The sequence below is a fragment of the Melanotaenia boesemani genome, chromosome 16 (assembly GCF_017639745.1).
Source record: "Melanotaenia boesemani isolate fMelBoe1 chromosome 16, fMelBoe1.pri, whole genome shotgun sequence".
Lineage (NCBI taxonomy): Eukaryota > Metazoa > Chordata > Actinopteri > Atheriniformes > Melanotaeniidae > Melanotaenia > Melanotaenia boesemani.
The window spans coordinates 1,346,642-1,371,330 of NC_055697.1; the positions used below are offsets into that span (position 1 = coordinate 1,346,642).

The 24,689-nt window shown below is 40.8% G+C and overlaps 1 protein-coding gene across 1 annotated transcript in view; it reads left to right on the top strand.

Moving 5' to 3' along the window:
* The first annotated feature begins 306 nt into the window (after positions 1 to 306).
* ncapd3 (non-SMC condensin II complex, subunit D3) overlaps positions 307 to 24,689 on the top strand; it is a 46,888-nt gene continuing 22,505 nt past the window's right edge. The window contains exons 1-14 of the mRNA XM_042009687.1: positions 307 to 396; positions 12,578 to 12,750; positions 12,991 to 13,153; positions 14,144 to 14,310; positions 14,479 to 14,643; positions 15,843 to 15,904; positions 15,995 to 16,082; positions 18,596 to 18,729; positions 19,091 to 19,163; positions 21,088 to 21,213; positions 22,975 to 23,227; positions 24,163 to 24,201; positions 24,344 to 24,436; positions 24,541 to 24,614. Coding sequence (XP_041865621.1) covers positions 345 to 396; positions 12,578 to 12,750; positions 12,991 to 13,153; positions 14,144 to 14,310; positions 14,479 to 14,643; positions 15,843 to 15,904; positions 15,995 to 16,082; positions 18,596 to 18,729; positions 19,091 to 19,163; positions 21,088 to 21,213; positions 22,975 to 23,227; positions 24,163 to 24,201; positions 24,344 to 24,436; positions 24,541 to 24,614 — 1,662 coding nt within the window. The 5' untranslated portion in view covers positions 307 to 344. The remainder of the gene's footprint in view (positions 397 to 12,577; positions 12,751 to 12,990; positions 13,154 to 14,143; positions 14,311 to 14,478; positions 14,644 to 15,842; positions 15,905 to 15,994; positions 16,083 to 18,595; positions 18,730 to 19,090; positions 19,164 to 21,087; positions 21,214 to 22,974; positions 23,228 to 24,162; positions 24,202 to 24,343; positions 24,437 to 24,540; positions 24,615 to 24,689) is intronic.

Sequence of the window (24,689 nt, forward strand, 5' to 3'; positions counted from 1 at the left end):
TGTGAGTCATTTATATATAGTTTATATATATATATATATATATATATATATATATATATATATATATATATATATATATATATATATATATATATATATATTAACCCTGAACTGCGCCACCATTTTTTGTACACGGGGGTCAATGAGAACGTCCCGACTCTGAGTATATCGAGGGCTCTGGGCTTTAGTCTATTTAGTTTATATCTATAGCCTGCAGTAACAGGACCAGAAGATGGCGGTAATGAACCTGAAAGAATTACCCGGAAACAGGAAGCTGACTGCTGTACGCTCTCTGCGCATGCTCAAAGTTGAAGTTTCAGGCGGGCTAGTTTGAAATAAACAAGATGGATTTGATATCTGCGCTGCAGTTCCTAAAGTTACACGAAATCCCAAAAGGTAAAACCTAATCATTTTTAGCATGTTTATTTTAACACTATTATATTGGATATAGTACCAGGAACTCAATAATGTGGGATATTTTCTTCGCGTTAGGGTGTTGTGACGTTTGTTTACTTGTGTGTTATTCGCACATTTTCCAAATTTATCTAACGTTTAAAAATAGGAATTTGACCCAAAGTTATGGGAAGTATGGATCACAGACATCTGAAATTGATGTATCACAGAGAATAAAATTAATTAGTAGTTTGAAAAACGTTTCTGAAACAATATTTAGGTTGACGTTCATATTCAGGTTTCACATGAGGGGTATTGCACGAAACCAAGATAAGGGATTAAGCCGGGATATGTTGGTTATCCTGGCTGAATTTAGCCCTAAGTCGGTTGCATGAAAGCAGCTCAAACTAAACCCGGCCAAGTTACTGTGGTGATTTATCCGCTGCAGCTAGCCTGCTCCAGACCAGGCTAACTGCTCAGGCTAAGATTAATCCTAGCGACTACCTGCATGTCCAACGTCAATTCTATGAGGAATTAATGTGTTTTACAGCATGTCCATGGTCTTCCTAAGTATGGCGCGTCATTTTAATCATCCAGTATTAAAATATTACATATACAGTCACTGTACATTTAATCCAAATCTGTTCGTAATCGCAACAGCCTTTTTATATGGATTCGAGTTGTAGTATTATTATTCTATTCTATTCTACAGTCATTTAGCAGACGCTTTTATCCAAAGCGACTTACATTTGAGAGTAAGAACAACACAAGCATGAATTCAAACAAGATGGGACGTCATAATTAAGTGTTAGTCAGACCGCTTTTGAGTCCAGTTGGACCCAGGTGCTGTCGTGTAGTGCTAGTGCAGTGCATATAATTTTTTTTTAGTCATTTTATTTAAATACAGGATCACGATTTCATCACACAATATCAACTTGGTCATAAGTGCATGATTTTATCAGGCCAAGTGTTATATTGCTATGCTAATACGAGGCTGAAGTTAGCTTCCGATTCGCAGCTTCCGATTCGCCAAAGGCGTAAAGGGCAATTCCACTTAATTTTTTAGACTTAACCCGTTTTAAACATGGTCCTATTAAAAAACTACAATACTTAACCTATCCAAATCTGGACTCAAATCTTCTAATCAGGATGTAGATTGATAAAAACACAGTTTGTGATTTGTGAAACCTTTATTCTATTTGTGAAAATGCAAAATAGCCTCATTTTATCTCATTTTTTGCATCTGGACCACATTAGACCTGGTCCTGTCGGAAAACTACAGCACTTAGACTCTTCAAACCTGGACTCAAATGTTCTACACAGCCCATTGATTCATAAAAACTCGGTCTCTGATTTGTGAAACCTTTATTCTATTTGTGAAAATGCAAATTACCCCCCATTTTATCACATTTTTTTCCATCTGGACCACATTAGACCTGGTCCTGTTGGAAAACTACAGTACTTAGACTCTTCAAACCTGGACTCAAATGTCCTTCAGAGTCCATAGATTCATAAAAACCAAGTCTCTGATTTGTGAAACCTTTATTCTATTTGTGAAAATGCAAATGAGCCTCGTTTTGTCACATTTTTGGCACCTGGACCACATTAGACCAGGTCCTGTTGGAAAACTACAGCACTTAGACTCTTCAAACCTGGACTCAAATGTTCTTCACAGCCCATAGATTCATAAAAAAGAAGTCTCTGATTTGTGAAACCTTTATTCTATTTGTGAAAATGCAAATGAGCCTCGTTTTGTTACATTTTTGGCATCTGGACCACATTAGACCAGGTCCTGTTGGAAAACTACAGCACTTAGACTCTTCAAACCTGGACTCAAATGTTCTTCACAGCCCATAGATTCATAAAAACCAAGTCTCTGATTTGTGAAACCTTTATTCTATTTGTGAAAATGCAAATTAGCCTCGTTTTGTCACATTTTTGGCATCTGGACCACATTAGACCAGGTCCTGTTGGAAAACTACAGCACTTAGACTCTTCAAACCTGGACTCAAATGTTCTTCACAGCCCATAGATTCATAAAAAAGAAGTCTCTGATTTGTGAAACCTCTATTCTATTTGTGAAAATGCAAATTACCCCCATTTTATCACATTTTTTTCCATCTGGACCACATTAGACCTGGTCCTGTTGGAAAACTACAGCACTTAGACTCTTCAAACCTGGACTCAAATGTCCTTCAGAGTCCATAGATTCATAAAAACCAAGTCTCTGATTTGTGAAACCTTTATTCTATTTGTGAAAATGCAAATTAGCCTCGTTTTGTCACATTTTTGGCATCTGGACCACATTAGACCAGGTCCTGTTGGAAAACTACAGCACTTAGACTCTTCAAACCTGGACTCAAATGTTCTTCACAGCCCATAGATTCATAAAAAAGAAGTCTCTGATTTGTGAAACCTTTATTCTATTTGTGAAAATGCAAATGAGCCTAGTTTATTCACATTTTTGGCACCTGGACCACATTAGACCTGGTCCTGTTGGAAAACTACAGTACTTAGACTCTTCAAACCTGGACTCAAATGTTCTACACAGCCCATTGATTCATTAAAAACCAAGTCTCTGATTTGTGAAACCTTTATTCTATTTGTGAAAATGCAAATTAGCCTCGTTTTGTCACATTTTTGGCATCTGGACCACATTAGACCAGGTCCTGTTGGAAAACTACAGCACTTAGACTCTTCAAACCTGGACTCAAATGTTCTACACAGCCCATTGATTCATAAAAACTCGGTCTCTGATTTGTGAAACCTTTATTCTATTTGTGAAAATGCAAATTACCCCCATTTTATCACATTTTTTCCATCTGGACCACATTAGACCTGGTCCTGTTGGAAAACTACAGTACTTAGACTCTTCAAACCTGGACTCAAATGTCCTTCAGAGTCCATAGATTCATAAAAACCAAGTCTCTGATTTGTGAAACCTTTATTCTATTTGTGAAAATGCAAATGAGCCTCGTTTTGTCACATTTTTGGCACCTGGACCACATTAGACCAGGTCCTGTTGGAAAACTACAGCACTTAGACTCTTCAAACCTGGACTCAAATGTTCTTCACAGCCCATAGATTCATAAAAAAGAAGTCTCTGATTTGTGAAACCTTTATTCTATTTGTGAAAATGCAAATGAGCCTCGTTTTGTTACATTTTTGGCATCTGGACCACATTAGACCAGGTCCTGTTGGAAAACTACAGCACTTAGACTCTTCAAACCTGGACTCAAATGTTCTTCACAGCCCATAGATTCATAAAAAAGAAGTCTCTGATTTGTGAAACCTCTATTCTATTTGTGAAAATGCAAATGAGCCTAGTTTATTCACATTTTTGGCACCTGGACCACATTAGACCTGGTCCTGTTGGAAAACTACAGTACTTAGACTCTTCAAACCTGGACTCAAATGTTCTACACAGCCCATTGATTCATTAAAAACCAAGTCTCTGATTTGTGAAACCTTTATTCTATTTGTGAAAATGCAAATTAGCCTCGTTTTGTCACATTTTTGGCATCTGGACCACATTAGACCAGGTCCTGTTGGAAAACTACAGCACTTAGACTCTTCAAACCTGGACTCAAATGTTCTACACAGCCCATTGATTCATAAAAACTCGGTCTCTGATTTGTGAAACCTTTATTCTATTTGTGAAAATGCAAATTACCCCCATTTTATCACATTTTTTCCATCTGGACCACATTAGACCTGGTCCTGTTGGAAAACTACAGTACTTAGACTCTTCAAACCTGGACTCAAATGTCCTTCAGAGTCCATAGATTCATAAAAACCAAGTCTCTGATTTGTGAAACCTTTATTCTATTTGTGAAAATGCAAATGAGCCTCGTTTTGTCACATTTTTGGCACCTGGACCACATTAGACCAGGTCCTGTTGGAAAACTACAGCACTTAGACTCTTCAAACCTGGACTCAAATGTACTTCACAGCCCATAGATTCATAAAAAAGAAGTCTCTGATTTGTGAAACCTTTATTCTATTTGTGAAAATGCAAATGAGCCTCGTTTTGTTACATTTTTGGCATCTGGACCACATTAGACCAGGTCCTGTTGGAAAACTACAGCACTTAGACTCTTCAAACCTGGACTCAAATGTTCTTCACAGCCCATAGATTCATAAAAAAGAAGTCTCTGATTTGTGAAACCTCTATTCTATTTGTGAAAATGCAAATGAGCCTAGTTTATTCACATTTTTGGCACCTGGACCACATTAGACCTGGTCCTGTTGGAAAACTACAGCACTTAGACTCTTCAAACCTGGACTCAAATGTCCTTCAGAGTCCTTAGATTCATAAAAACCAAGTCTCTGATTTGTGAAACCTTTATTCTAAGTTTGGCATCAAAACCTCAGTGCAGTGCTATATGAAAGTGGTAAAAAAAACAAACTTTTTTGTCGGTAAACTTCGCATGTTAATGTACCTTTTGACAAACACACACACGCACACACACACGCAGACACACATACACGCACACACCTATACACACACACACACACATATATACTGTACATATCGTTAAAATCTATTCTTCATTGTTGCTATAGTTAACTACACTAAAGACTAAGCCCATAAATAATTTGGCTAAAAAGATTATAAGCCTATTTAGAGTCTACGGAGCCCGTCTAGTGTCACTGGTGAAAAAAATAAAGACCGGTAGGATTCCGTGCACGCGGATTATGAAACCGTGCTCACAGTTTAACAACCCGTTAGCACAGATTATGAAACCGTGCTCTCTGTTTTGCAAACGGTGCGCGCGAATTGTGCGCATGGACATCTGCGGAGAGCTTGGACTTCAGTTGAATGATGAGCTCGGACGCATGACCCGCTGCTGTCAGGTAAGTCAAGTGGATTCTTCCAAGTAATTTCTTTATAAACTTGAAGCAGTGTCATATTTCAATCAGCGCACTACAAAATGACTATTTAGGCTATGTTACACTGAGATAAGACTCAGTGCGCTTGTAGTGCGCTGATTGAAATATGACACTGCTTCAAGTTTATAAAGAAATTACTTGGAAGAATCCACTTGACTTACCTGACAGCAGCGGGTCATGCGTCCGAGCTCATCATTCAACTGAAGTCCAAGCTCTCCGCAGATGTCCATGCGCACAATTCGCGCGCACCGTTTGCAAAACAGAGAGCACGGTTTCATAATCTGTGCTAACGGGTTGTTAAACTGTGAGCACGGTTTCATAATCCGCGTGCACGGAATCCTACCGGTCTTTATTTTTTTCACCAGTGACACTAGACGGGCTCCGTAGACTCTAAATAGGCTTATAATCTTTTTAGCCAAATTATTTATGGGCTTAGTCTTTAGTGTAGTTAACTATAGCAACAATGAAGAATAGATTTTAACGATATGTACAGTATATATGTGTGTGTGTGTGTGTATAGGTGTGTGCGTGTATGTGTGTCTGCGTGTGTGTGTGCGTGTGTGTGTTTGTCAAAAGGTACATTAACATGCGAAGTTTACCGACAAAAAAGTTTGTTTTTTTTTACCACTTTCATATAGCACTGCACTGAGGTTTTGATGCCAAACTTAGAATAAAGGTTTCACAAATCAGAGACTTGGTTTTTATGAATCTAAGGACTCTGAAGGACATTTGAGTCCAGGTTTGAAGAGTCTAAGTGCTGTAGTTTTCCAACAGGACCAGGTCTAATGTGGTCCAGATGGAAAAAATGTGATAAAATGGGGGTAATTTGCATTTTCACAAATAGAATAGAGGTTTCACAAATCAGAGACTTCTTTTTTATGAATCTATGGGCTGTGAAGAACATTTGAGTCCAGGTTTGAAGAGTCTAAGTGCTGTAGTTTTCCAACAGGACCTGGTCTAATGTGGTCCAGATGCCAAAAATGTGACAAAACGAGGCTAATTTGCATTTTCACAAATAGAATAAAGGTTTCACAAATCAGAGACTTGGTTTTTATGAATCTATGGACTCTGAAGGACATTTGAGTCCAGGTTTGAAGAGTCTAAGTGCTGTAGTTTTCCAACAGGACCAGGTCTAATGTGGTCCAGATGGAAAAAATGTGATAAAATGGGGGTAATTTGCATTTTAACAAATAGAATAGAGGTTTCACAAATCAGAGACTTCTTTTTTATGAATCTATGGGCTGTGAAGAACATTTGAGTCCAGGTTTGAAGAGTCTAAGTGCTGTAGTTTTCCAACAGGACCTGGTCTAATGTGGTCCAGATGCCAAAAATGTGACAAAACGAGGCTAATTTGCATTTTCACAAATAGAATAAAGGTTTCACAAATCAGAGACTTGGTTTTTATGAATCTATGGGCTGTGAAGAACATTTGAGTCCAGGTTTGAAGAGTCTAAGTGCTGTAGTTTTCCAACAGGACCTGGTCTAATGTGGTCCAGATGCCAAAAATGTGACAAAACGAGGCTAATTTGCATTTTCACAAATAGAATAAAGGTTTCACAAATCAGAGACTTGGTTTTTATGAATCTATGGGCTGTGAAGAACATTTGAGTCCAGGTTTGAAGAGTCTAAGTGCTGTAGTTTTCCAACAGGACCTGGTCTAATGTGGTCCAGATGCCAAAAATGTGACAAAACGAGGCTAATTTGCATTTTCACAAATAGAATAAAGGTTTCACAAATCAGAGACTTGGTTTTTATGAATCTATGGGCTGTGAAGAACATTTGAGTCCAGGTTTGAAGAGTCTAAGTGCTGTAGTTTTCCAACAGGACCTGGTCTAATGTGGTCCAGGTGCCAAAAATGTGACAAAACGAGGCTCATTTGCATTTTCACAAATAGAATAAAGGTTTCACAAATCAGAGACTTGGTTTTTATGAATCTATGGACTCTGAAGGACATTTGAGTCCAGGTTTGAAGAGTCTAAGTACTGTAGTTTTCCAACAGGACCAGGTCTAATGTGGTCCAGATGGAAAAAAATGTGATAAAATGGGGGTAATTTGCATTTTCACAAATAGAATAAAGGTTTCACAAATCAGAGACCGAGTTTTTATGAATCAATGGGCTGTGTAGAACATTTGAGTCCAGGTTTGAAGAGTCTAAGTGCTGTAGTTTTCCGACAGGACCAGGTCTAATGTGGTCCAGATGCCAAAAATGAGATAAAATGAGGCTATTTTGCATTTTCACAAATAGAATAAAGGTTTCACAAATCACAAACTGTGTTTTTATCAATCTACATCCTGATTAGAAGATTTGAGTCCAGATTTGGATAGGTTAAGTATTGTAGTTTTTTAATAGGACCATGTTTAAAACGGGTTAAATCTAAAAAATTAAGTGGAATTGCCCTTTACGCCTTTGGCGAATCGGAAGCTGCGAATCGGAAGCTAACTTCAGCCTCGTTATGCTAATGAAGACTGCTCGTCAAATTGCTGTCAGAGGTTTTATAAATATGTGTTTTATTGAATTAATTGAGATTACAAAACACAGTGGATGAGGTTACAAAGGTGTATTCAAAGAAATCCGTGACGAGGGCAATGTAGAATATTCAGGTCCAACTCCCCTTCACTTGTTCCCTCTTCATAATGGCTTGCCCTTTTTCAGAGGATGTGCTGGACGAGGAAGCCCGCATCCTCAGAAGAGCATTCAGACATGAACGAGTCTTCAGGGACAGCTCACATCCCCTGGCCTTTGGAGATGACTATGTCATTGAGAGATACAGATTTTCAGTTACTGGATTTCCAGGTCCAGTTTTCTGAGTGTCCGGCGTTTAATCTCAAGATCCAGCTCCATTCCTTGGAGCTTGCTCTTTTTGAGTCAGCTTTTAACATCTGCCAGCTCCATCTCTCTCTCCAGGTGCCCTGAATAAAGCGTTCTGACAGTTTGTGAAGTCTGTAAAGGAAATGTCAGTTAGCACAGCAGGATTTGTGCATAACGTAGATTTACTTTAGCCAATACTCACAATGTTACCAGGCCGCTTAGGAGACTGTGCAGCATCCGGGTCCTGCTACACATTTTCTATTAGCACCACATCACTGACTTCATATCCTTCATGGAATAAATAAGCAGGCCAATCCCATAAAACTGACATGCCTCAAGCCTTCTGGACTCCATGACACAGTCTCCTCATCTGCAGACGTGCATTCTGCAGCTGCAGATGTGCCTTCCCCCTGCCGTATACATGCAGCGAGAGGACTCGGATTAAGATTTCACAGAACATACCAAGCCTGTGATTTGGAGACACTGTACTAACCGGATCATCTTCTGGTGGCTCCAAAAGTGTAATTGTGTTCCCAGACACTGCAAGGTTATCCAAAGTCAGACACTATATTATATTTGATTGTGTTCCATGTGCAGTAGAATTGCAGTACTTTGTGTACCTTGTATGAAGCGGACAGTTTCTGTGGCTGGGACAGAGTCAGTTATTGTCCCTCCCTGGATCCCCTCCATCACTGGCCTCCCTTTATTTAAATGGAGGCCAGTTCCTCTGCTGGAGTCACATCCTGGCTTGGTGGGCCGCCCCCTGTGCCAGTTTATAGGCCTTTTTTTAACTGCTACAATCATACAGACATTGAACATGTCAGCAGACACCTCATCTATTCACCTCATTTGTTCACGGTTATCTACTTTGGAGTCACTTACCAGCCTGCAAAATGTTCTTATATTTAATTTTTTCTTGCTGCCAGGTCCTTTTATGGCCAGACAGGTTTGTCCTTTATGAAGGACAGAAAGATAAAATAGATAAAAACGTTACATGAGGAAAATAGATTAAATGACACATTGTGGATAATTGTTTGCACCTAATCATACTCTACATTTCCTGAGTAACATGCACCTGCTTGTCACTCTTAAAGTATACAACAGTTAGTGGATTTGAAAAGTAATCCTTTAATTGTAGCCTAATTATGACAGTTCCAGTGGAGCACTGTTTATTAATTGTACAGTTTTTGACTACTTACGCATTGAGCCGGTCGGCTATTGTCTGCCAGGCTCTCTTGCGTTCTTTACTTATGGCATTGGTTTTGCCTTTTTTCCTTATAATATCCTTAACTTCGTCAGAGAACTCCGTCAGGAGCTGTTGTTCAGCGGCTTTTATCCATTTCCCCATCGGTGATTCTGTGAGCGATCGCGAGGTCTGCTTCAGTATGCCGTGCACACGCACTTATCCCAACTATCTTCACCTGGCTTAACCTAGCAGCACCTTCTCATCCTGGCTCAGCAAACGTGCAACCAATTAAGCCAGGATAGGCCGCGCAAGCTAGGTCAAGCTGGGCTTGCTTAATTATCCTGGATTTCTTTATTCTGGTTTCGTGCAATACCCTTCTGAATTCTTCAGATGCTTAAGCATCAAACCGCCCACTGACGTTTTCAAGCTGTAAAGTTAGGGCTGGGCGATATGGCCTAAAAATAAAATCTCCGATTTTTTATAACCAAATCCGATTTCCGATTTTAATCGATTTTTTTTTCCTTTTCTTTTACAAAACATAAATAAACTTATTAAAAACGTTCATTTGTTTATATAGATGAATGCTAGCAAAAATAAAGCATATAATGTCAGAGTTCTTCCACCATATAAACGACTTCATATCTTACATTGAAATATGTGACACAATGCATCCGTGATCTCTTTCCATCTGGATCCTTATCATACAGGATCCACTGCAGAAATAATTCCCCAGATGAAGGTTGTCTCTTAACTAGGGTTTGTGGGTTAAGTTGATTTCTGCATCTCATAGAGAGCAGCATTTCTCACCGCAGTTATACGCACAGCTAAATCCCAGGCATGAGTGAAGGGTTACTTTAATGAAAATCTGTCAGACAAACACCGTTCTGGTGTGGAGGGAGGGCTAAGTCTGCTGCTAACTAACTATGGAAAAAAATCCCGATTTTCAAAAAATTAATCTCCAGAAATGGAAAATTCGATTTATCGATTTTATCGATTAATCGCCCAGCCCTATGTAAAGTAAAAACATTTAGTTATCAAACCAGTTAAAATTAAGCATATATGAGGGGTAATGAGTAGGGTCTTTGTCAGATTGCTTCAATTTAGTTGTATGACTTGAGGTTTTACAACTACAACTAAACAAAAGTTCCGATGCTGTTCAAAATTTAAATAAACACAGTCTCATCAGCCCATATTTTGTTTCTTGGATAATATAGCTCATTTTGAATCTGAATCCACCATATTCAGAATGCCCTGAATGCCCATGAAATGCGAAAATGTTTCAGTTTCAACATCTAATATGTTATTTACTTTCCACTGGGAATATAATATGGGTTGATGAGCATTGGAAATTATTGTATTGTGTTATTATTTACAGTTTAAACAGAGACCGGACGTTAAAAACTATCCTGTGAGACAACTATTTATTATTTATACATATATATATTGTAAGCTGCTACATATATATATATATATATATATATATATATATATATATATATACACACACACACACACACATGCATACTGCCCAATAAATAAAGGGAACACTAAAATAATCCTAGATCTGAATGAATGAAATCTTAAAACACTTTGTTCTTTACATAGCTGAATGTGCTGGCACATGAATTTGGAGTCACACTCCACATTAAAGTGGAAAAACAAACTACAGGCTGATCCAGCTTTGATGTAATGTCCTTAAAACAAGTCAGAATGAGGCTCAGTAGTGTGTGTGTTGCCTCCACGTGCCTGTAGGACCTCCCTACAACGCCTGGCCATGCTCCTGATGAGGTGGCGGATGGTCTCCTGAGGGGTCTCCTCCCAGACCTGGACTAAAGCATCCGCCAACTCCTGGACAGTCTGTGGTCAATGAGGCGTTGGTGGATGGAGACATGATGTCCCAGATGTTTCAGCTGGATTCAGGTCTGGGGAACGGGCGGCCAGTCCATAGCATCAATGCTTCGTCTTGCAGGAACTGCTGACACACTCCAGCCACATGAGGTCTAGCATTGTCTTGCATCAGAAGGAACCTAGGGCCAACTACACCAGCATGTGGTCTCACAAGGGGTCTGAGGATCTCATCTCGGTACCTAATGGCAGTCAGGCTACCTCTGGCGAGCACATGGAGGTCTGTGCGGCCCCCCAAAGAAATGCCACCCCCCACCATTACTGACCCACTGCCAAACCGGTCATGCTGGAGGACGTTCAGGCAGCAGAACGTTCTCCACGCCGTCTCCAGACTCTGTCACGTCTGCCACATGTGCTCAGTGTGAACCTGCTTCCATCTGTGAAGAACACAGGGCGCCAGTGGCCAAGTTACCAATCTTGGTGTTTTCTCTGGTAAATGCCAAATGTCCTGCACGGTGTTGGGCTGTAAACACAACCCCCACCTGTGGACTTTGGCCCTCATGGAGTCTGTTTCTGACCGTTTGAGTTACACATGCACATCTGTGGCCTGCTGGAGGTCATGCTGCAGGGCTCTGGCAGTGCTCCTCCTGTTCCTCCTTGTACAAAGGTGGAGGTAGCGTCCTGCTGCTGGGTTGTTGCCTCCTACGGCCTCCTCCACGTCTCCTGATGTACTGACCTGTCTCCTGGTGGCGCCTCCATGCTCTGGACACAACGCTGACAGACACAGCAAACCTTCTGGCCACAGCTCGCATTGATGAGCCATCCTGGATGAGCTGCACTACCTGAGCCACTTGTGTGGGTGTAGACTCCGTCTCATGCTACCACTAGAGTGAAAGCACCGCCAGCATTTAAAAGTCACCAAAACATCAGCCAGAGAGCAGGACTGAGAAGTGGTCTGTGGTCACCACCTGCAGAACCTCCTTTATTGGGGTGTTTTGCTAATTGCCGATAATTTCCACCTGTTGTCTTTTCCATTTACACAACAGCATGTGGAGCTGATGGTCAGTCAGTGTTGCTTCCTAAGTGGACAGTTTGATTTCACACACATGTGACTGACTTGGAGTTACACTGTGTTGTTTAAATGTTTCCTGTATTTTTTTGAGCAGTGTATATATGTGAGTTTATCTTGACTGAACTAGTCCATCTTTAGAAAAAAAACAAAAAATTTGGTCTCTATTTCTTGTTTCTTTAATATTATACTCTTGCGTTACTAACACACCTCCAGATTTAATTAGTGCATACGACAAAGACAACCAGTCATTACTGTCATAGGTAACTAAAGATTTGCTGGCAAGTTCTGTGATCTATGTCAGGAAAGCTATTATTATTTTCTTATTTGGACAACAATAAGCAGTATATGTTGTATATCTTGTACTCTTTGTGATTTCCAGCCTGGGTGGATGCAGTGTGGGACTTGGAGTTCACAGAGAGGAAACCACTAGATGAACCTTTAGAGGAAGATCTCGCTGCCAGTGGACACAAGGCCTTCAGAAACCTCTATCAGTGTTTACTGGCTCATGCTGCTGAGCAACAACACTCTGTAGGGAATGATGGAGCTTCATTGGTAAAATAAACTGGATTCATTTATTTATTGTGGTTTGGACTAAACTAGGTTTTTGTCACTTGAAGGAGAAAAAAAAAGTTCTTAACACTTAAAACACCTCTAGATTGCCAGTGCCCCGAGCACAATCTCAACAACAGACACCAGGAAGAGTAGTGTGTAAATGTGTGGGCTAAATTGTGATGGGTAGCTTACCCTTTAGGTCAGGGGTGTCCAAGCTTATTTTTGTCTCTCATGTTGCAGAGTATCTGGGTGATTCTTAATGAAAACGGCATGTCGGTTAAGACTCTGGTGGCGGTGCTGTCCCTCTTCGTTCTGAGGGTGAAGACCAAAGTGCCCAGCGTCAAGCAGAGGGTGAGCGGACTGTACGCTGCCTCGCTCTACTTGCTGCTGCTGGGAATCCCAGGTCAGGAAGTTTTACACCGTTTCAGTGCTGCCATGATGTCATGTCAGATTTTTCTTTGTAAAAATAAACTAATATAAGGAAAAAACAAACCCGTTTTACTTGAGAAGATTTAGTAAGAACATTACACTTGGTAAGATTTCCTGAAACAAGAAGAAGTATCCAGACTTTAGATAAGTGAGAAATATCTTAAAACAACTTGCAAAACATTCTTTGCAATCCTTTAATTAAATTAAAAAAAAACCTCCAAACTGTCCTGTAAAGGCTTCTGTCAGTGTTTCTTTCTTACTTTGAAAGAAAATATCTTAAAACAAGACAAACTAAACAAGGCGATTCTGATATGCTTTGTTGAAGCTTTATACTAAAATACGTCAGTAATGGATTAGATTTATACAATGCGTGTAGCTCACCCACCTGGGGCAGACAGATGGAGATGTGGCAGCACCATGCCACTCGTCACCACCTCCGACCACCACTCACACAGGCCAAGGGTCCTGACCAGGATTTGTCCAAAGTCTAGAATTACTTTTTTATTTCAGGAAATCTTACTAAGTGTAACTATCTTCTTGAGCTGGCAGATTTGTAACTGGGTTATAGTCTGAATCTCCTCAAGTGAAATGTTTTTGCTTATGTTGAGAGTTCATTTTTGCAGTGTGTGTGAGTTGGTGCTGGGAGGACCTGAGACAAGTTTTACATCTAAAACTACAGTGTTACAGTGTTAAAGATACAATATGATCTCAAAGAGTGTCTCAGTGAGATGATTTAACTTAAAATACATGTAAAATACCCAGGACATAGTATCTACGTAAGAAATAAAAGACAAATACTTAACATGATTATTAATCTCACACATTATGCTCTTGTTGAGTTTCATTCTCTAAACAAGATCAAAAATACTTTTTTGGCTGATACAATATTGTAACTTGATTGATTGGCTTGGTTAGATAGTTCTTGCAGCTGGGATGACTTCCTGTACATGTTTACTTCTTCCAGGCAGCATTTCCAACCAAGGTTTCCATGAAGTTTTATTGGACACATGCTCTGACCTGACCTCACACTGCTGGCCTCAGGACTCTGGGAAGAAACGCAAGAAGGATGGTCTGAAGAACTCCCAGACGGACGGAAAACGTTCAAAACACCAGAGAAAAGAAACTGCAGAGGTTCAGTTGATCGGCTAAATGATTTAGATTATTGTTTCTATAATTTTTGGTTGGTTTCAACCAAGTATGTGTTTTCAGAATGACTCTTTATTGGAGCAATCTGACACTGGATTAGATTAAACTCAACTTTTGTGTGTTGTGTGATAGAGCTGGTCTTTGTTTCCTCAGATGGAAGTGGATGAGGAAGAGGAGGAAGAGGAGGAGCTTAATTTCTCTAAACAGGACCTGATGAAGATGAGAGAAGCTGTTGCTCATTTGGTTCAAAGCCTTCTCAGACTCCTGCAAACATTTCCACTGAAAGACATGCCTCTGACTGCCAGCAACTTCACACAGGTACCTCCTGATTCCATCTCATCCCACACAGCATCATCTCATCCCACACTGCATCATCTCATCCCACACTGCATCATCTCATCCCACATTGCATCATCTCATCCCACACTGCATCATCTCATCCCACACTGCATCATCTCATCCCACACTGCATCATCTCATCCCACACTGTATCATCTCATCCCACACTGTATCATTCATCCCACACTGCATCATTCATCCCACACTGCATCATTTATCCCACACTGTATCATTCATCCCACACTGTATCATTCATCCCACACTGTATCATTCATCCCACACTGCATCATTCATCCCACACTGCATCATCTCATCCCACACTGCATCATCTCATCCCACACTGTATCATTCATCCCACACTGCATCATTCATCCCACACTGCATCATTCATCCCACACTGCATCATTCATCCCACACTGCATCTTTCATCCCACACTGCATCTTTCATCCCACACTGCATCTTTCATCCCACACTGCATCCCACACAGCATCTTTCATCCCACACAGCATCTTTCATCCCACACAGCATCTTTCATCCCACACTGCATCTTTCATCCCACACTGCATCTTTCATCCCACACTGCATCTTTCATCCCACACTGCATCATTCATCCCACACTGCATCATTCATCCCACACTGCATCCCACACTGCATCATTCATCCCACACTGCATCATTCATCCCACACTGCATCATTTATCCCACACTGCATCATTTATCCCACACTGCATCTTTCATCCCACACTGCATCATTCATCCCACACTGCATCATTCATCCCACACTGCATCCCACACTGCATCATTCATCCCACACTGCATCATTCATCCCACACTGCATCATTTATCCCACACTGCATCATTCATCCCACACTGCATCATTCATCCCACACTGCATCATTTATCCCACACTGCATCATTCATCCCACACTGCATCATTTATCCCACACTGCATCTTTCATCCCACACTGCATCATTTATCCCACACTGCATCATTCATCCCACACTGCATCATTCATCCCACACTGCATCTTTCATCCCACACTGCATCTTTCATCCCACACTGCATCATTCATCCCACACTGCATCCCACACTGCATCATTCATCCCATGCTACGCCTTCTCCATCCCACACTGCATGATTGCAATGTGGAGTCAGATAAACTTTCTTTTCTCTGCAGATCTTCAGTAAGCTGCTTTACTTTGAACCTGTCATCTGCGAGCTGACCTTCGCAGCTCCACAGTGAGATTTTATCTATTTTATTTTTTCACCTCTCTGTCACAATGAAGAAATGAATTAATAAAAAAACTGATTCCTCTCATGTCTTCACAGAGATGTCACACAGCTGAGGAGTGTTCCAGAGATGGCTTTCTACGGCCTGAAGCTGCTCTGCTCACCAAAACATGGAGACCAGAAAGACGTAAGGTCCACTGATGACTGTCAGTGATGAGCCATGTTGCCTTATCGTGTAAACATGTCAGGAAATACACATAAAGATGCTGGGCCTCTTTCATCAAAATCTTCTAAAACTGTTCTAAAATTCTTTCTCAGGTTTTTCTTTAGAGATTTCTTTAGAAAAGTAATTCAGATTCAGAAAACTTTCATACGGGTAATTCATTTGTGGCTTACCACAGACACCAGTCAGCATTCAAAGTGCAGTGTGTCAGACATAATCAGCACACAGTACCCATGAGGTTGGTGGAAGACATAACAAATAAATGCATTACATAATCAACACTAAAACAATAAATACCAATACAGGCTAAGACACCTGTTAGCTCAGCTTCAATAAAGCAATGACAGAATAAATGTCATTTAAATGACTGCTATCAGAGTTTAGAGTGTAACAGCTGAAGCAAACTCATTGGACACCACATGGTGAAGATCACTGATGATGGTCTTTGCTTTCTTAATAACCTGAAGCTCCCAGAGGGAAGACGAGTCTCTAACTATAGAGAGCAGGCTGTTCTTGTCCTTGAACCATCAGTTAAAGGAAAATGTTAAGATGATTTTAACAAATGAGCAATAGACGTTCTTTTAAATTAAAAGAGTTTAGTCTCCTCATCAGATGGATTCTCTGGTGGCCTCTCTAAACCACAGACTCAGTATTCACGTCAGACCTGAGCTTACAGTCAAAAATTCCTGACTGTTCACAGGAGAAAACACTCCTGAATGCCACAGTCTTTGTAAGAAGCTGCATAAAGTAGGACTGGAGAACAAAACAGTTAAGAACTGTTGGTGAATGAGATTTAGTTTTCTTCCAAAAACTTGGACTAAATGGATTTTTATACTCACACATGGTGGATAATTTGGAGGAAATACCCAGAAAAAAAAAAAAAAAAAAAAAAAAAAAAAAATATATATATATATATATATATATATATATATATATTTAAATAGAATTTAAGTAGATCTTTTCATTATGGTTCACTTTCATGTCAGGATGGCTTACATCAGGGGTGTCAAACATACGACCCAGGGGCCAAAACTAGCCCACCACAGGATCCAGTCTGGCCTGCCGGACCCTAACGTCAAAATAATATTAAAAACATTAACCGTCGTTTTTTTTAATAAAAGTAACTAATTCCTGATTTTTCCATGAGGTTGCATTTGTCAATGGGTAATATGTAAATATGGCAAATATATTGTAAATTGGTATTGGTCTGTAGTTATATAACACTTTTATCCAAAGCGCTTTACATTATACGTCACATTCACCCCTTCACACACACATTCACACACACAGTGAAGTTCAGTGTCTTGCTAAGGGACACCTCGACATGAGCTGTCCGGGCCGGGTTCGAACCGGCAACCCTTGGGCTACAGGACGACCACTCTACCCATTTATTGGATGAATGATAACTTTCTTCACTAAATGATGTAAAAACTGAGGTCCTTGTTTGTGCCGCTGACAGATTTTTACCTAGGAAAGCTGAGAGTCTCGGCCCACTTGCCTCACGTGTTAAGCCCACGTTTAGGAACCTTGGTGTAATTCTTGACCCTGCACTGCCATTAGATGCTCATATAAAATGACTTGTTCGCTCTTGTTTTTATCATCTCAGAAATGTTGCCAAGCTGAGTCCAGTTGTTTCACCATATGAGATGGAGATGATCGTCCATGCCTTCATCTCATCCAGACTAAATTACTGTAATTCCATCTTCACTTGCTTAAGCAAAAAATCTCTTGACCGTCTCCAGACTGTTCTGATCACTGCTGCAAGGCTGAAAACAAAAGTTACTCCATTACTGATCCAGCTGCACTGGCTTGCCATTCATCACAGAGTAAATTCTGGTTTTAACTTCATGACCAAGCACCTGAAGATATCAGAGACCTTCTGCAGCCCTACGTTCCCAGCAGGTCCCTGAGATCAGGTGATGAAGGTCTGCTGGTTGTTAAGCTGACAGGCTGAAAACTAAAGGTGCCAGAGCCTTCGCAGCTCCTTCTCTCAGGACCTCTTTCCTCTCAGCCTGAGATCTCCCGACTCAGTGATCTCTTTTAAAAAGCAGCTAAAAACACATCTTTTTAAACTTGCTTTTACTTAGTTTTATTTGTTTTTATCTTCTCTGTTTTATTGTGTTATTTTGTGTAATGTGTTCATTGTTAAGCACTTTGTGACTTTTATCGTGAAAGGTGCTGTATAAATAAACATTTACTTACTGACTAGATAAACATGCTGTTGTTCTACTGGCCCGACCCACTGGAGACCAGACCGAATGTGGAACCTGAACTAAAATGAGATTGACATCTCTGCTTTGCGTGTTTAATTAAACTGAAATGAAGTGACTTTGATAAAGATGCTTAATGTTTCTGGGTGTAACAGCAAAATAACTCTGCTGTTTATTCAGACATAAATAGTTGGTGATGTTAGGATAGGTCAGAGCATGTGTCCAATAAGGATAAATTAGGTGTAAACTGATGTTTCTGTCCTTCAGTCCCTGCGCAGGGTGTTTCACCGGCTTCTCTACGTCATCCTGATGATGAATAAAGGAAACCACAGGAAGCCTTCCCTCCTCGTACCCAGCCAGGCCATCCTTTCCACCCGAAACCAGGCCATTCACTTTGTTTGGTAAATGGCTTTGTTTGGATTAAATATTAAGCCAATTTGTGGAATTGCAGACTTCAAACTGAGATAATTTATTAAGAACACCTTCTAAGATATTTGTCATGCTTTGCTCATTTTTAAATGTGATTCATGTTTGAAGTTTTCCACCATCTGTAATAGTCAAAATACGTATTTGGGACCAGCTGCAAAACTGCAATCAGCAAAAGTTTATTTTTTACCTTGCTGAGAACCTTGTGATGCAGTTCTGTTGTTCTGGTTGGAAACTGGCATCTGATCTTTAGAAACGTGACACTGGTTAAGCTGGAATATTGGTCCCAGCTTCAGCAGCATTTCAGTGTGTCTTAGACTGTGTTTGTGGTTACAGTCATCTCGTGGAGGAGCTGAAAGAGCTGGCAGAGCCTTTCCTTGAAATTCTTCTGCAGCATATCTGTTTCCAGGTGAGTCCACAGCAAATCAAAGGTTTTACTGTCTATTAAAGTTACGAAGGCAGTCACATCTGAGGATTCGCTGGCTTAAGTGTTTAGAAGTGACTGTCTCACCAAAGCTGTTTATAAATTTAGCACAAAAAGTAAACAAATGAGTGTTTGGTGGATTGTTTCTCCTCTTTAATAATCCCAGCTGATGTATTATATATGGATGAACAGCCTCATTAGTCACCTTTATAACCAGGTAGGACTTTTAAAGATGGTGCTTCTGTGGGATGAACACAGCTAAACATGGGGGTAATGCCCCCCAAAAGGTACCAAACTCGCCTGTAGTATTCTTCTGTTTGTTTTCACTCTGGTTGTGAGACTCAGGTGTTGCCAGGTGAGTTTCAGTCACGAATGTGACACCTAATTCATAGATACACCAGGATGAGATTTGTGAGCCAGTGATGAGCCATTTCTCTAGAATCTGGGAGCTAACTCCATCCTCCAGGATGACAACCCTCCCCCCCACAGAGCCAGGATCAGACTACCTCCCAGGACTCTAGACCAAAGTGCAACCAGAAATTTGCTGAGTATGGCTCACATTTTTTCTTGGTTGCAGTGGTGCACCTAGCATTTTGCAGGTCTAGAACCTTAATTTCTCCAAAATGAAACTTACATTAGGCCTCAGTACAACAAAGAACCACACGGGCGAGTCAGATTTCAAGAGGAACATTTCTGGCCTATAAAACGTTTCTTTCTTTAAGGCAAGTACAGTTCTGTCAAATCCACATGTTTCTGATTCCTCACTCTGAGGTAACCATCCAGGTAGGACCCTTTGATTTGATGCCATCTACAAAAGCAAACAAACAAAAACAAACTGGATGTTTCTAGCTGGTGAAGAAGCCATAATCATGGCGTATAACTAACTTTTACCAGATTCAAGTCCTGGTAACTAATTCTCAGCAAAAAGATGAAACATAAATGCAGAGGAGGGGACTTTTCCAGGAGCAGCCTCATTATTCATTTCAGAGTTAGAAATATGTGTTTTATTTCTATTCTATTCTATTCTATTCTATTCTATTCTATTCTACAGTCATTTAGCAGACGCTTTTATCCAAAGCGACTTACATTTGAGAGTAAGAACAACACAAGCATGAATTCAAACAAGATGGACGTCATCATTAAGTGTTATCAGACTGCTTTGAGTCCAGTTGGACCCAGGTGCTGTCATGTAGTGCTAGAGGCAGTGCATATAATATTATATATATATATATATATATATATATATATATATATATATATATATATATATATGATTATTATTATTTTTTTTCTTATTTATTTATTTTTTTTTAAGTCATTTTGTTTAAATACAAGATCATGGTTTAATCGAACAATATTATCTTGGGCATAAGTGCACAAACTCATTCTGTTGCGTAAAACAGTTAAGCTAAGTGTGGAAATGCTCCTTAAACAACTGAGTCTTTAGCTTGCTCTTAAAAGTGGATAAGGACTCTGTGGATCGATCGATATTTCAGTTCAGTGAACGTTGTGTTGGTAAAATAATGTTTTTTTCTACTTAACATTGAAGTAAAGATAAACATTTCCCTGAACCTCATACTGGTTCACAATAATAATCAGTATGTCTGTGTACAGATCAGAAGGAAATCTTTAAAATGGATTAAAATGTGGCTGCATCCATATTAATACCAGCACCAACAGGATAATACTGATGAGGACTTTGGCTCATTTTTGGGGTCTCCATGTTTAGCTGTTTTCTTTCCACAGAAGCACCATCCTTACCAGCTCTACCTGGTTGTATTAGTGACTAACGAGGCTTTATAACCATGTAAATACAACACCAGCTGGGATTTTTACAGGGGAGAAATAATCCACCAAACACTCATTTCCTTCCTAAACAAGTTTATTTCCTTTTTATTCTGCCATGCAGATGGTGGAGAAAAGTGAGTTTAGAATCCATGGGGCCCAGGCTGTGGGCATGTTAGTGTCTCAGATGGCAAGTCCAGACTACGCCTGCTTCATCAAGTGGCTGTTTAACTACTCCAGACACTCAAAGGTAACAAATGTCCAGTAAGAAATGTGTTCAATACTTCTCTGTAGTTTGTGGTAGTCTGTATTTTGTGTTATAATCTATGGAAAGATAGGAGTGCCACAACAAAGAATAAATCTGGAAAAGAATAAGGAAATAAATGTATAAAAAAACACATAAAACAAATTAAAATATTATAAAATATATTATATTTTTTCATTTATTTAATTTTCACATTATTTCATTCTTTTATTTTTTGCATTTATTTTCCCTATTCTTTAAATTATTATTTTTCTTATATCTTTCTATATTCTTTTCTCTATTTATTTCCTCGCATCCAAGCTGTCAATCATCTGCTTTGGGACGGGGTTTCTTGTTCACACAGAGAAGTTGATTCAATCCACACCATCACCTGACAAAAACTGCAAAAACACACCAGAAAATTTCCTCTGGTTTTTACAGAAAAACTGAGCTAACAATGGTTAAGAGTTCTTAAATAAAAACCAAATCAAAAAGATATATCACAAACGTATCACAACAACAACCAAAGTACTCAGATACTCACTCACAGAGAAAGAAAAAAATCATCTCTTTGTATAAAAACCCACTGGACACCTTAGTGACTGTCAGCATGCAGAGGATGAGGAATGAGGAGTGATCAGTGATGAAGAGTGGTGAGTGAGATCGTGTAAATGCGACCACGCCTCCACGGAGATCAGAGGCAGACCAGGGAGCCCAGGGCAGCCCAGAGACCCAGGCCATCAGCAACAACCCTAGAGCATGAACCCAAACTACCCCACCCCGAAGACGACTCCAACCCCACCTGGAGGATGGCAGAGGAGAGCCCCAGCAAGAGCCCCCTGCTGTCCTGGGTCACAGGCCCCGGCGGGCCACGATCGGCGGCAGCCGGCAACACTGCCAGGCACTGGCTATCCAGGGCGGTCCGAGCGAAGGCCCCAGTGCCCCCCAAGTCCTGTCTCCACCACCACCCCCAGCCAACCCCCCATCACATCCCACCAGGATGCAGCAGACTGGGCACCCCCCAAGGCCAGCAGCCCATCAGTGCAGTCAGTCCGGGTCCCAGCTCCCAGGGCAACCACCTTCCCCTGCCCGCCCCCGGCGACGCCCAGGGACTACAGGCGGGTGTGAGAGGTTACCCTCACCCTCCCCGCTCATGACTGTTTATGGTGCCAGCTCACTCTGAGCCAACAGGTTTCACCAAGAGAAGACTGAACCTTTATTTATTTAATAATCAGCTACTATCATCTGTTTCTGGAAGTAGACCTGGGATCCTGCTTGGTGTGGTGGACGTAAAATCCTGCTTGGTGTGGTGGACCTGGGATCCTGCCTGGTGTGGTGGACTTAAAATCCTGCTTGGTGTGGTGGACCTGGGATCCTGCTTGGTGTGGTGGACCTGGGATCCTGCTTGGTGTGGTGGACGTAAAATCCTGCTTGGTGTGGTGGACCTGGGATCCTGCCTGGTGTGGTGGACCTGGGAGGTGATGGAGCTTCTCCAGGGTCACTGCTGCTGTGCTGTATATCCGCTCATTGGTCTCGTGGTCTCTGTAGGGTTCGTTCTTAGTGCAGCTTTCACATCAGCTGGGAGATTTTCTGGTGGTGCTTTGCTCAACGTGGACGTTCTGCCAACGGAGCTATCCAGCTGCTGGTGGAACCTGAACTAAAATAAGTTTGGCAGCCCTGTTTTTTGTCCTGACCGGCATGTTCTTCATCTTTGCTGTCAGTCAGGCTTCATCATCTCTGTCAGTGTCTAACTATTTTCCTCTGTAGATGGTGCACCGGCTGTTCTCGGTGGATGTGGTGATGGTTTTACTGGAACAGCCGGAGAGGAAGTTGGAGGAATGTCAGGACCCGGAGCTCGCCAGCTTCCTGCCACACAAGTTCCTGATCCAGAACCTGCTGTTTGCTCGGCGGATGGATGAATCACCAACCGTCCAGGGCCACGCGCTGTCCTGCCTGGCTCAGTGCCTGGAGCTGCCCTCGCTCAATGTCACCCGGGCGGTCCACAATCTCTTTTCTGCCAGTAAGAAAACACACTTGCACAAAATGGAGAATATCAGGGGGCATAAAACAGACTCCTGCTCATTAAAATGGGCTGAGGTTAAGTTTTAAACTGGTTTAATTCTCTGGAGAGCATCCACATCCTGCCATTTTGCTTTTAGAATTACACCAGTTAGAATGAAGTCTTTTTAATTAAAAGCAAGTTTTATAAGATGTACTGGTCGTTGCTTTGTGTTCTTTTACTTTCATTTTACTGGAGCTGTACACCTGTAACAGCAGGAAAACGAGAATAACATGCTGCATATTTAAGTTACACTTCCTGACTAAATCAGCCTGATAGCTTTTAGTGATTAAAGAGATGGTAATAATTTCCAAATTCGGTATTTTCTTTCAATTCCTGCATCCTGTTATCTCAGTAATGGTTTCATAAATGTAAAATATCCGTCTGTTTTTTTCCCGTATTGTTCAGCCAAACATCTCGATCCTCATAAGGACTAAGAGACAAAAGCCACATCAGCTACTGTATTAGTTAATAAAACAGGACAATGGTGTTTCTTTTTCAATTGTAGCTCAAAGTTTAGACCCTAATGTTCCCAAAACCAGACTGAAAGTGTATTTTAGGTCAAACACTAATGTTGGAGTCATTGTTAGCATGCTGTTAACCTGTCGGATAAAAAGAAAAAACACATTTCTCCTCTGTTTTATTGTAATTTACTCAGGCATAGTAACAGACACAACATTTCTGACCCTGGGAATCCATTCTCTGAGGTCCCTAGATGTGCCTAGACACCAAGAACACAAAGATGAACCGGATTACTGTGGAACACGTCTTCATTTACTTTGGGAATGACTGTTTAGGAGGTTTTTCCTGAAACTTTGGCCAGGATTTAAGAGGTTAAAGCTGCATTCCAGTTTTCATCCTAACATGTTTTTGTGACCATGTGTGTTAACTGTTAGCTGGGACCCAGATCATCTTGGAAGGTGAACTCACAGAAGGTACAGTCACTTTGTTTTTTCTGATTAAAGAAGTTATAAAAGAGAAACCAGTGTACTAATATGATGTACAGCTCGGTTTAGTGCCCAGCCTGGTTTAATGTAGACTGTAGGATGCCAGTTAACAGGTGTGAGTGTTTCTTAGGAACTCTCGGCTCCCAGAACAATCAGAAAACCTACCGAACTCTGCCGTTCAGGACTGTGGAGATCAGCAGTGCTGACAGCTTCAGCTGTGAAGGTGAGATTTTCATTATTAACGGTTAACATGAGCATTATGTTACAGGAATGTTCATACACTCAGTTTCTGAGATTGGTTGAAGTGATCCTTCATATTTTCATCAGCTAAAGAGAACCTGGCTCATCTTTTCCGCCGAGTGAAAGATTCAAAGATTAACGTGCGGAAAGCGGCTCTGCAGGTAAACTGATTTTTAACTGAAGTAAACGTGACAGCAATAATCAGCCACAGGTTTCCAGAAAGCTTGTAACAGTCA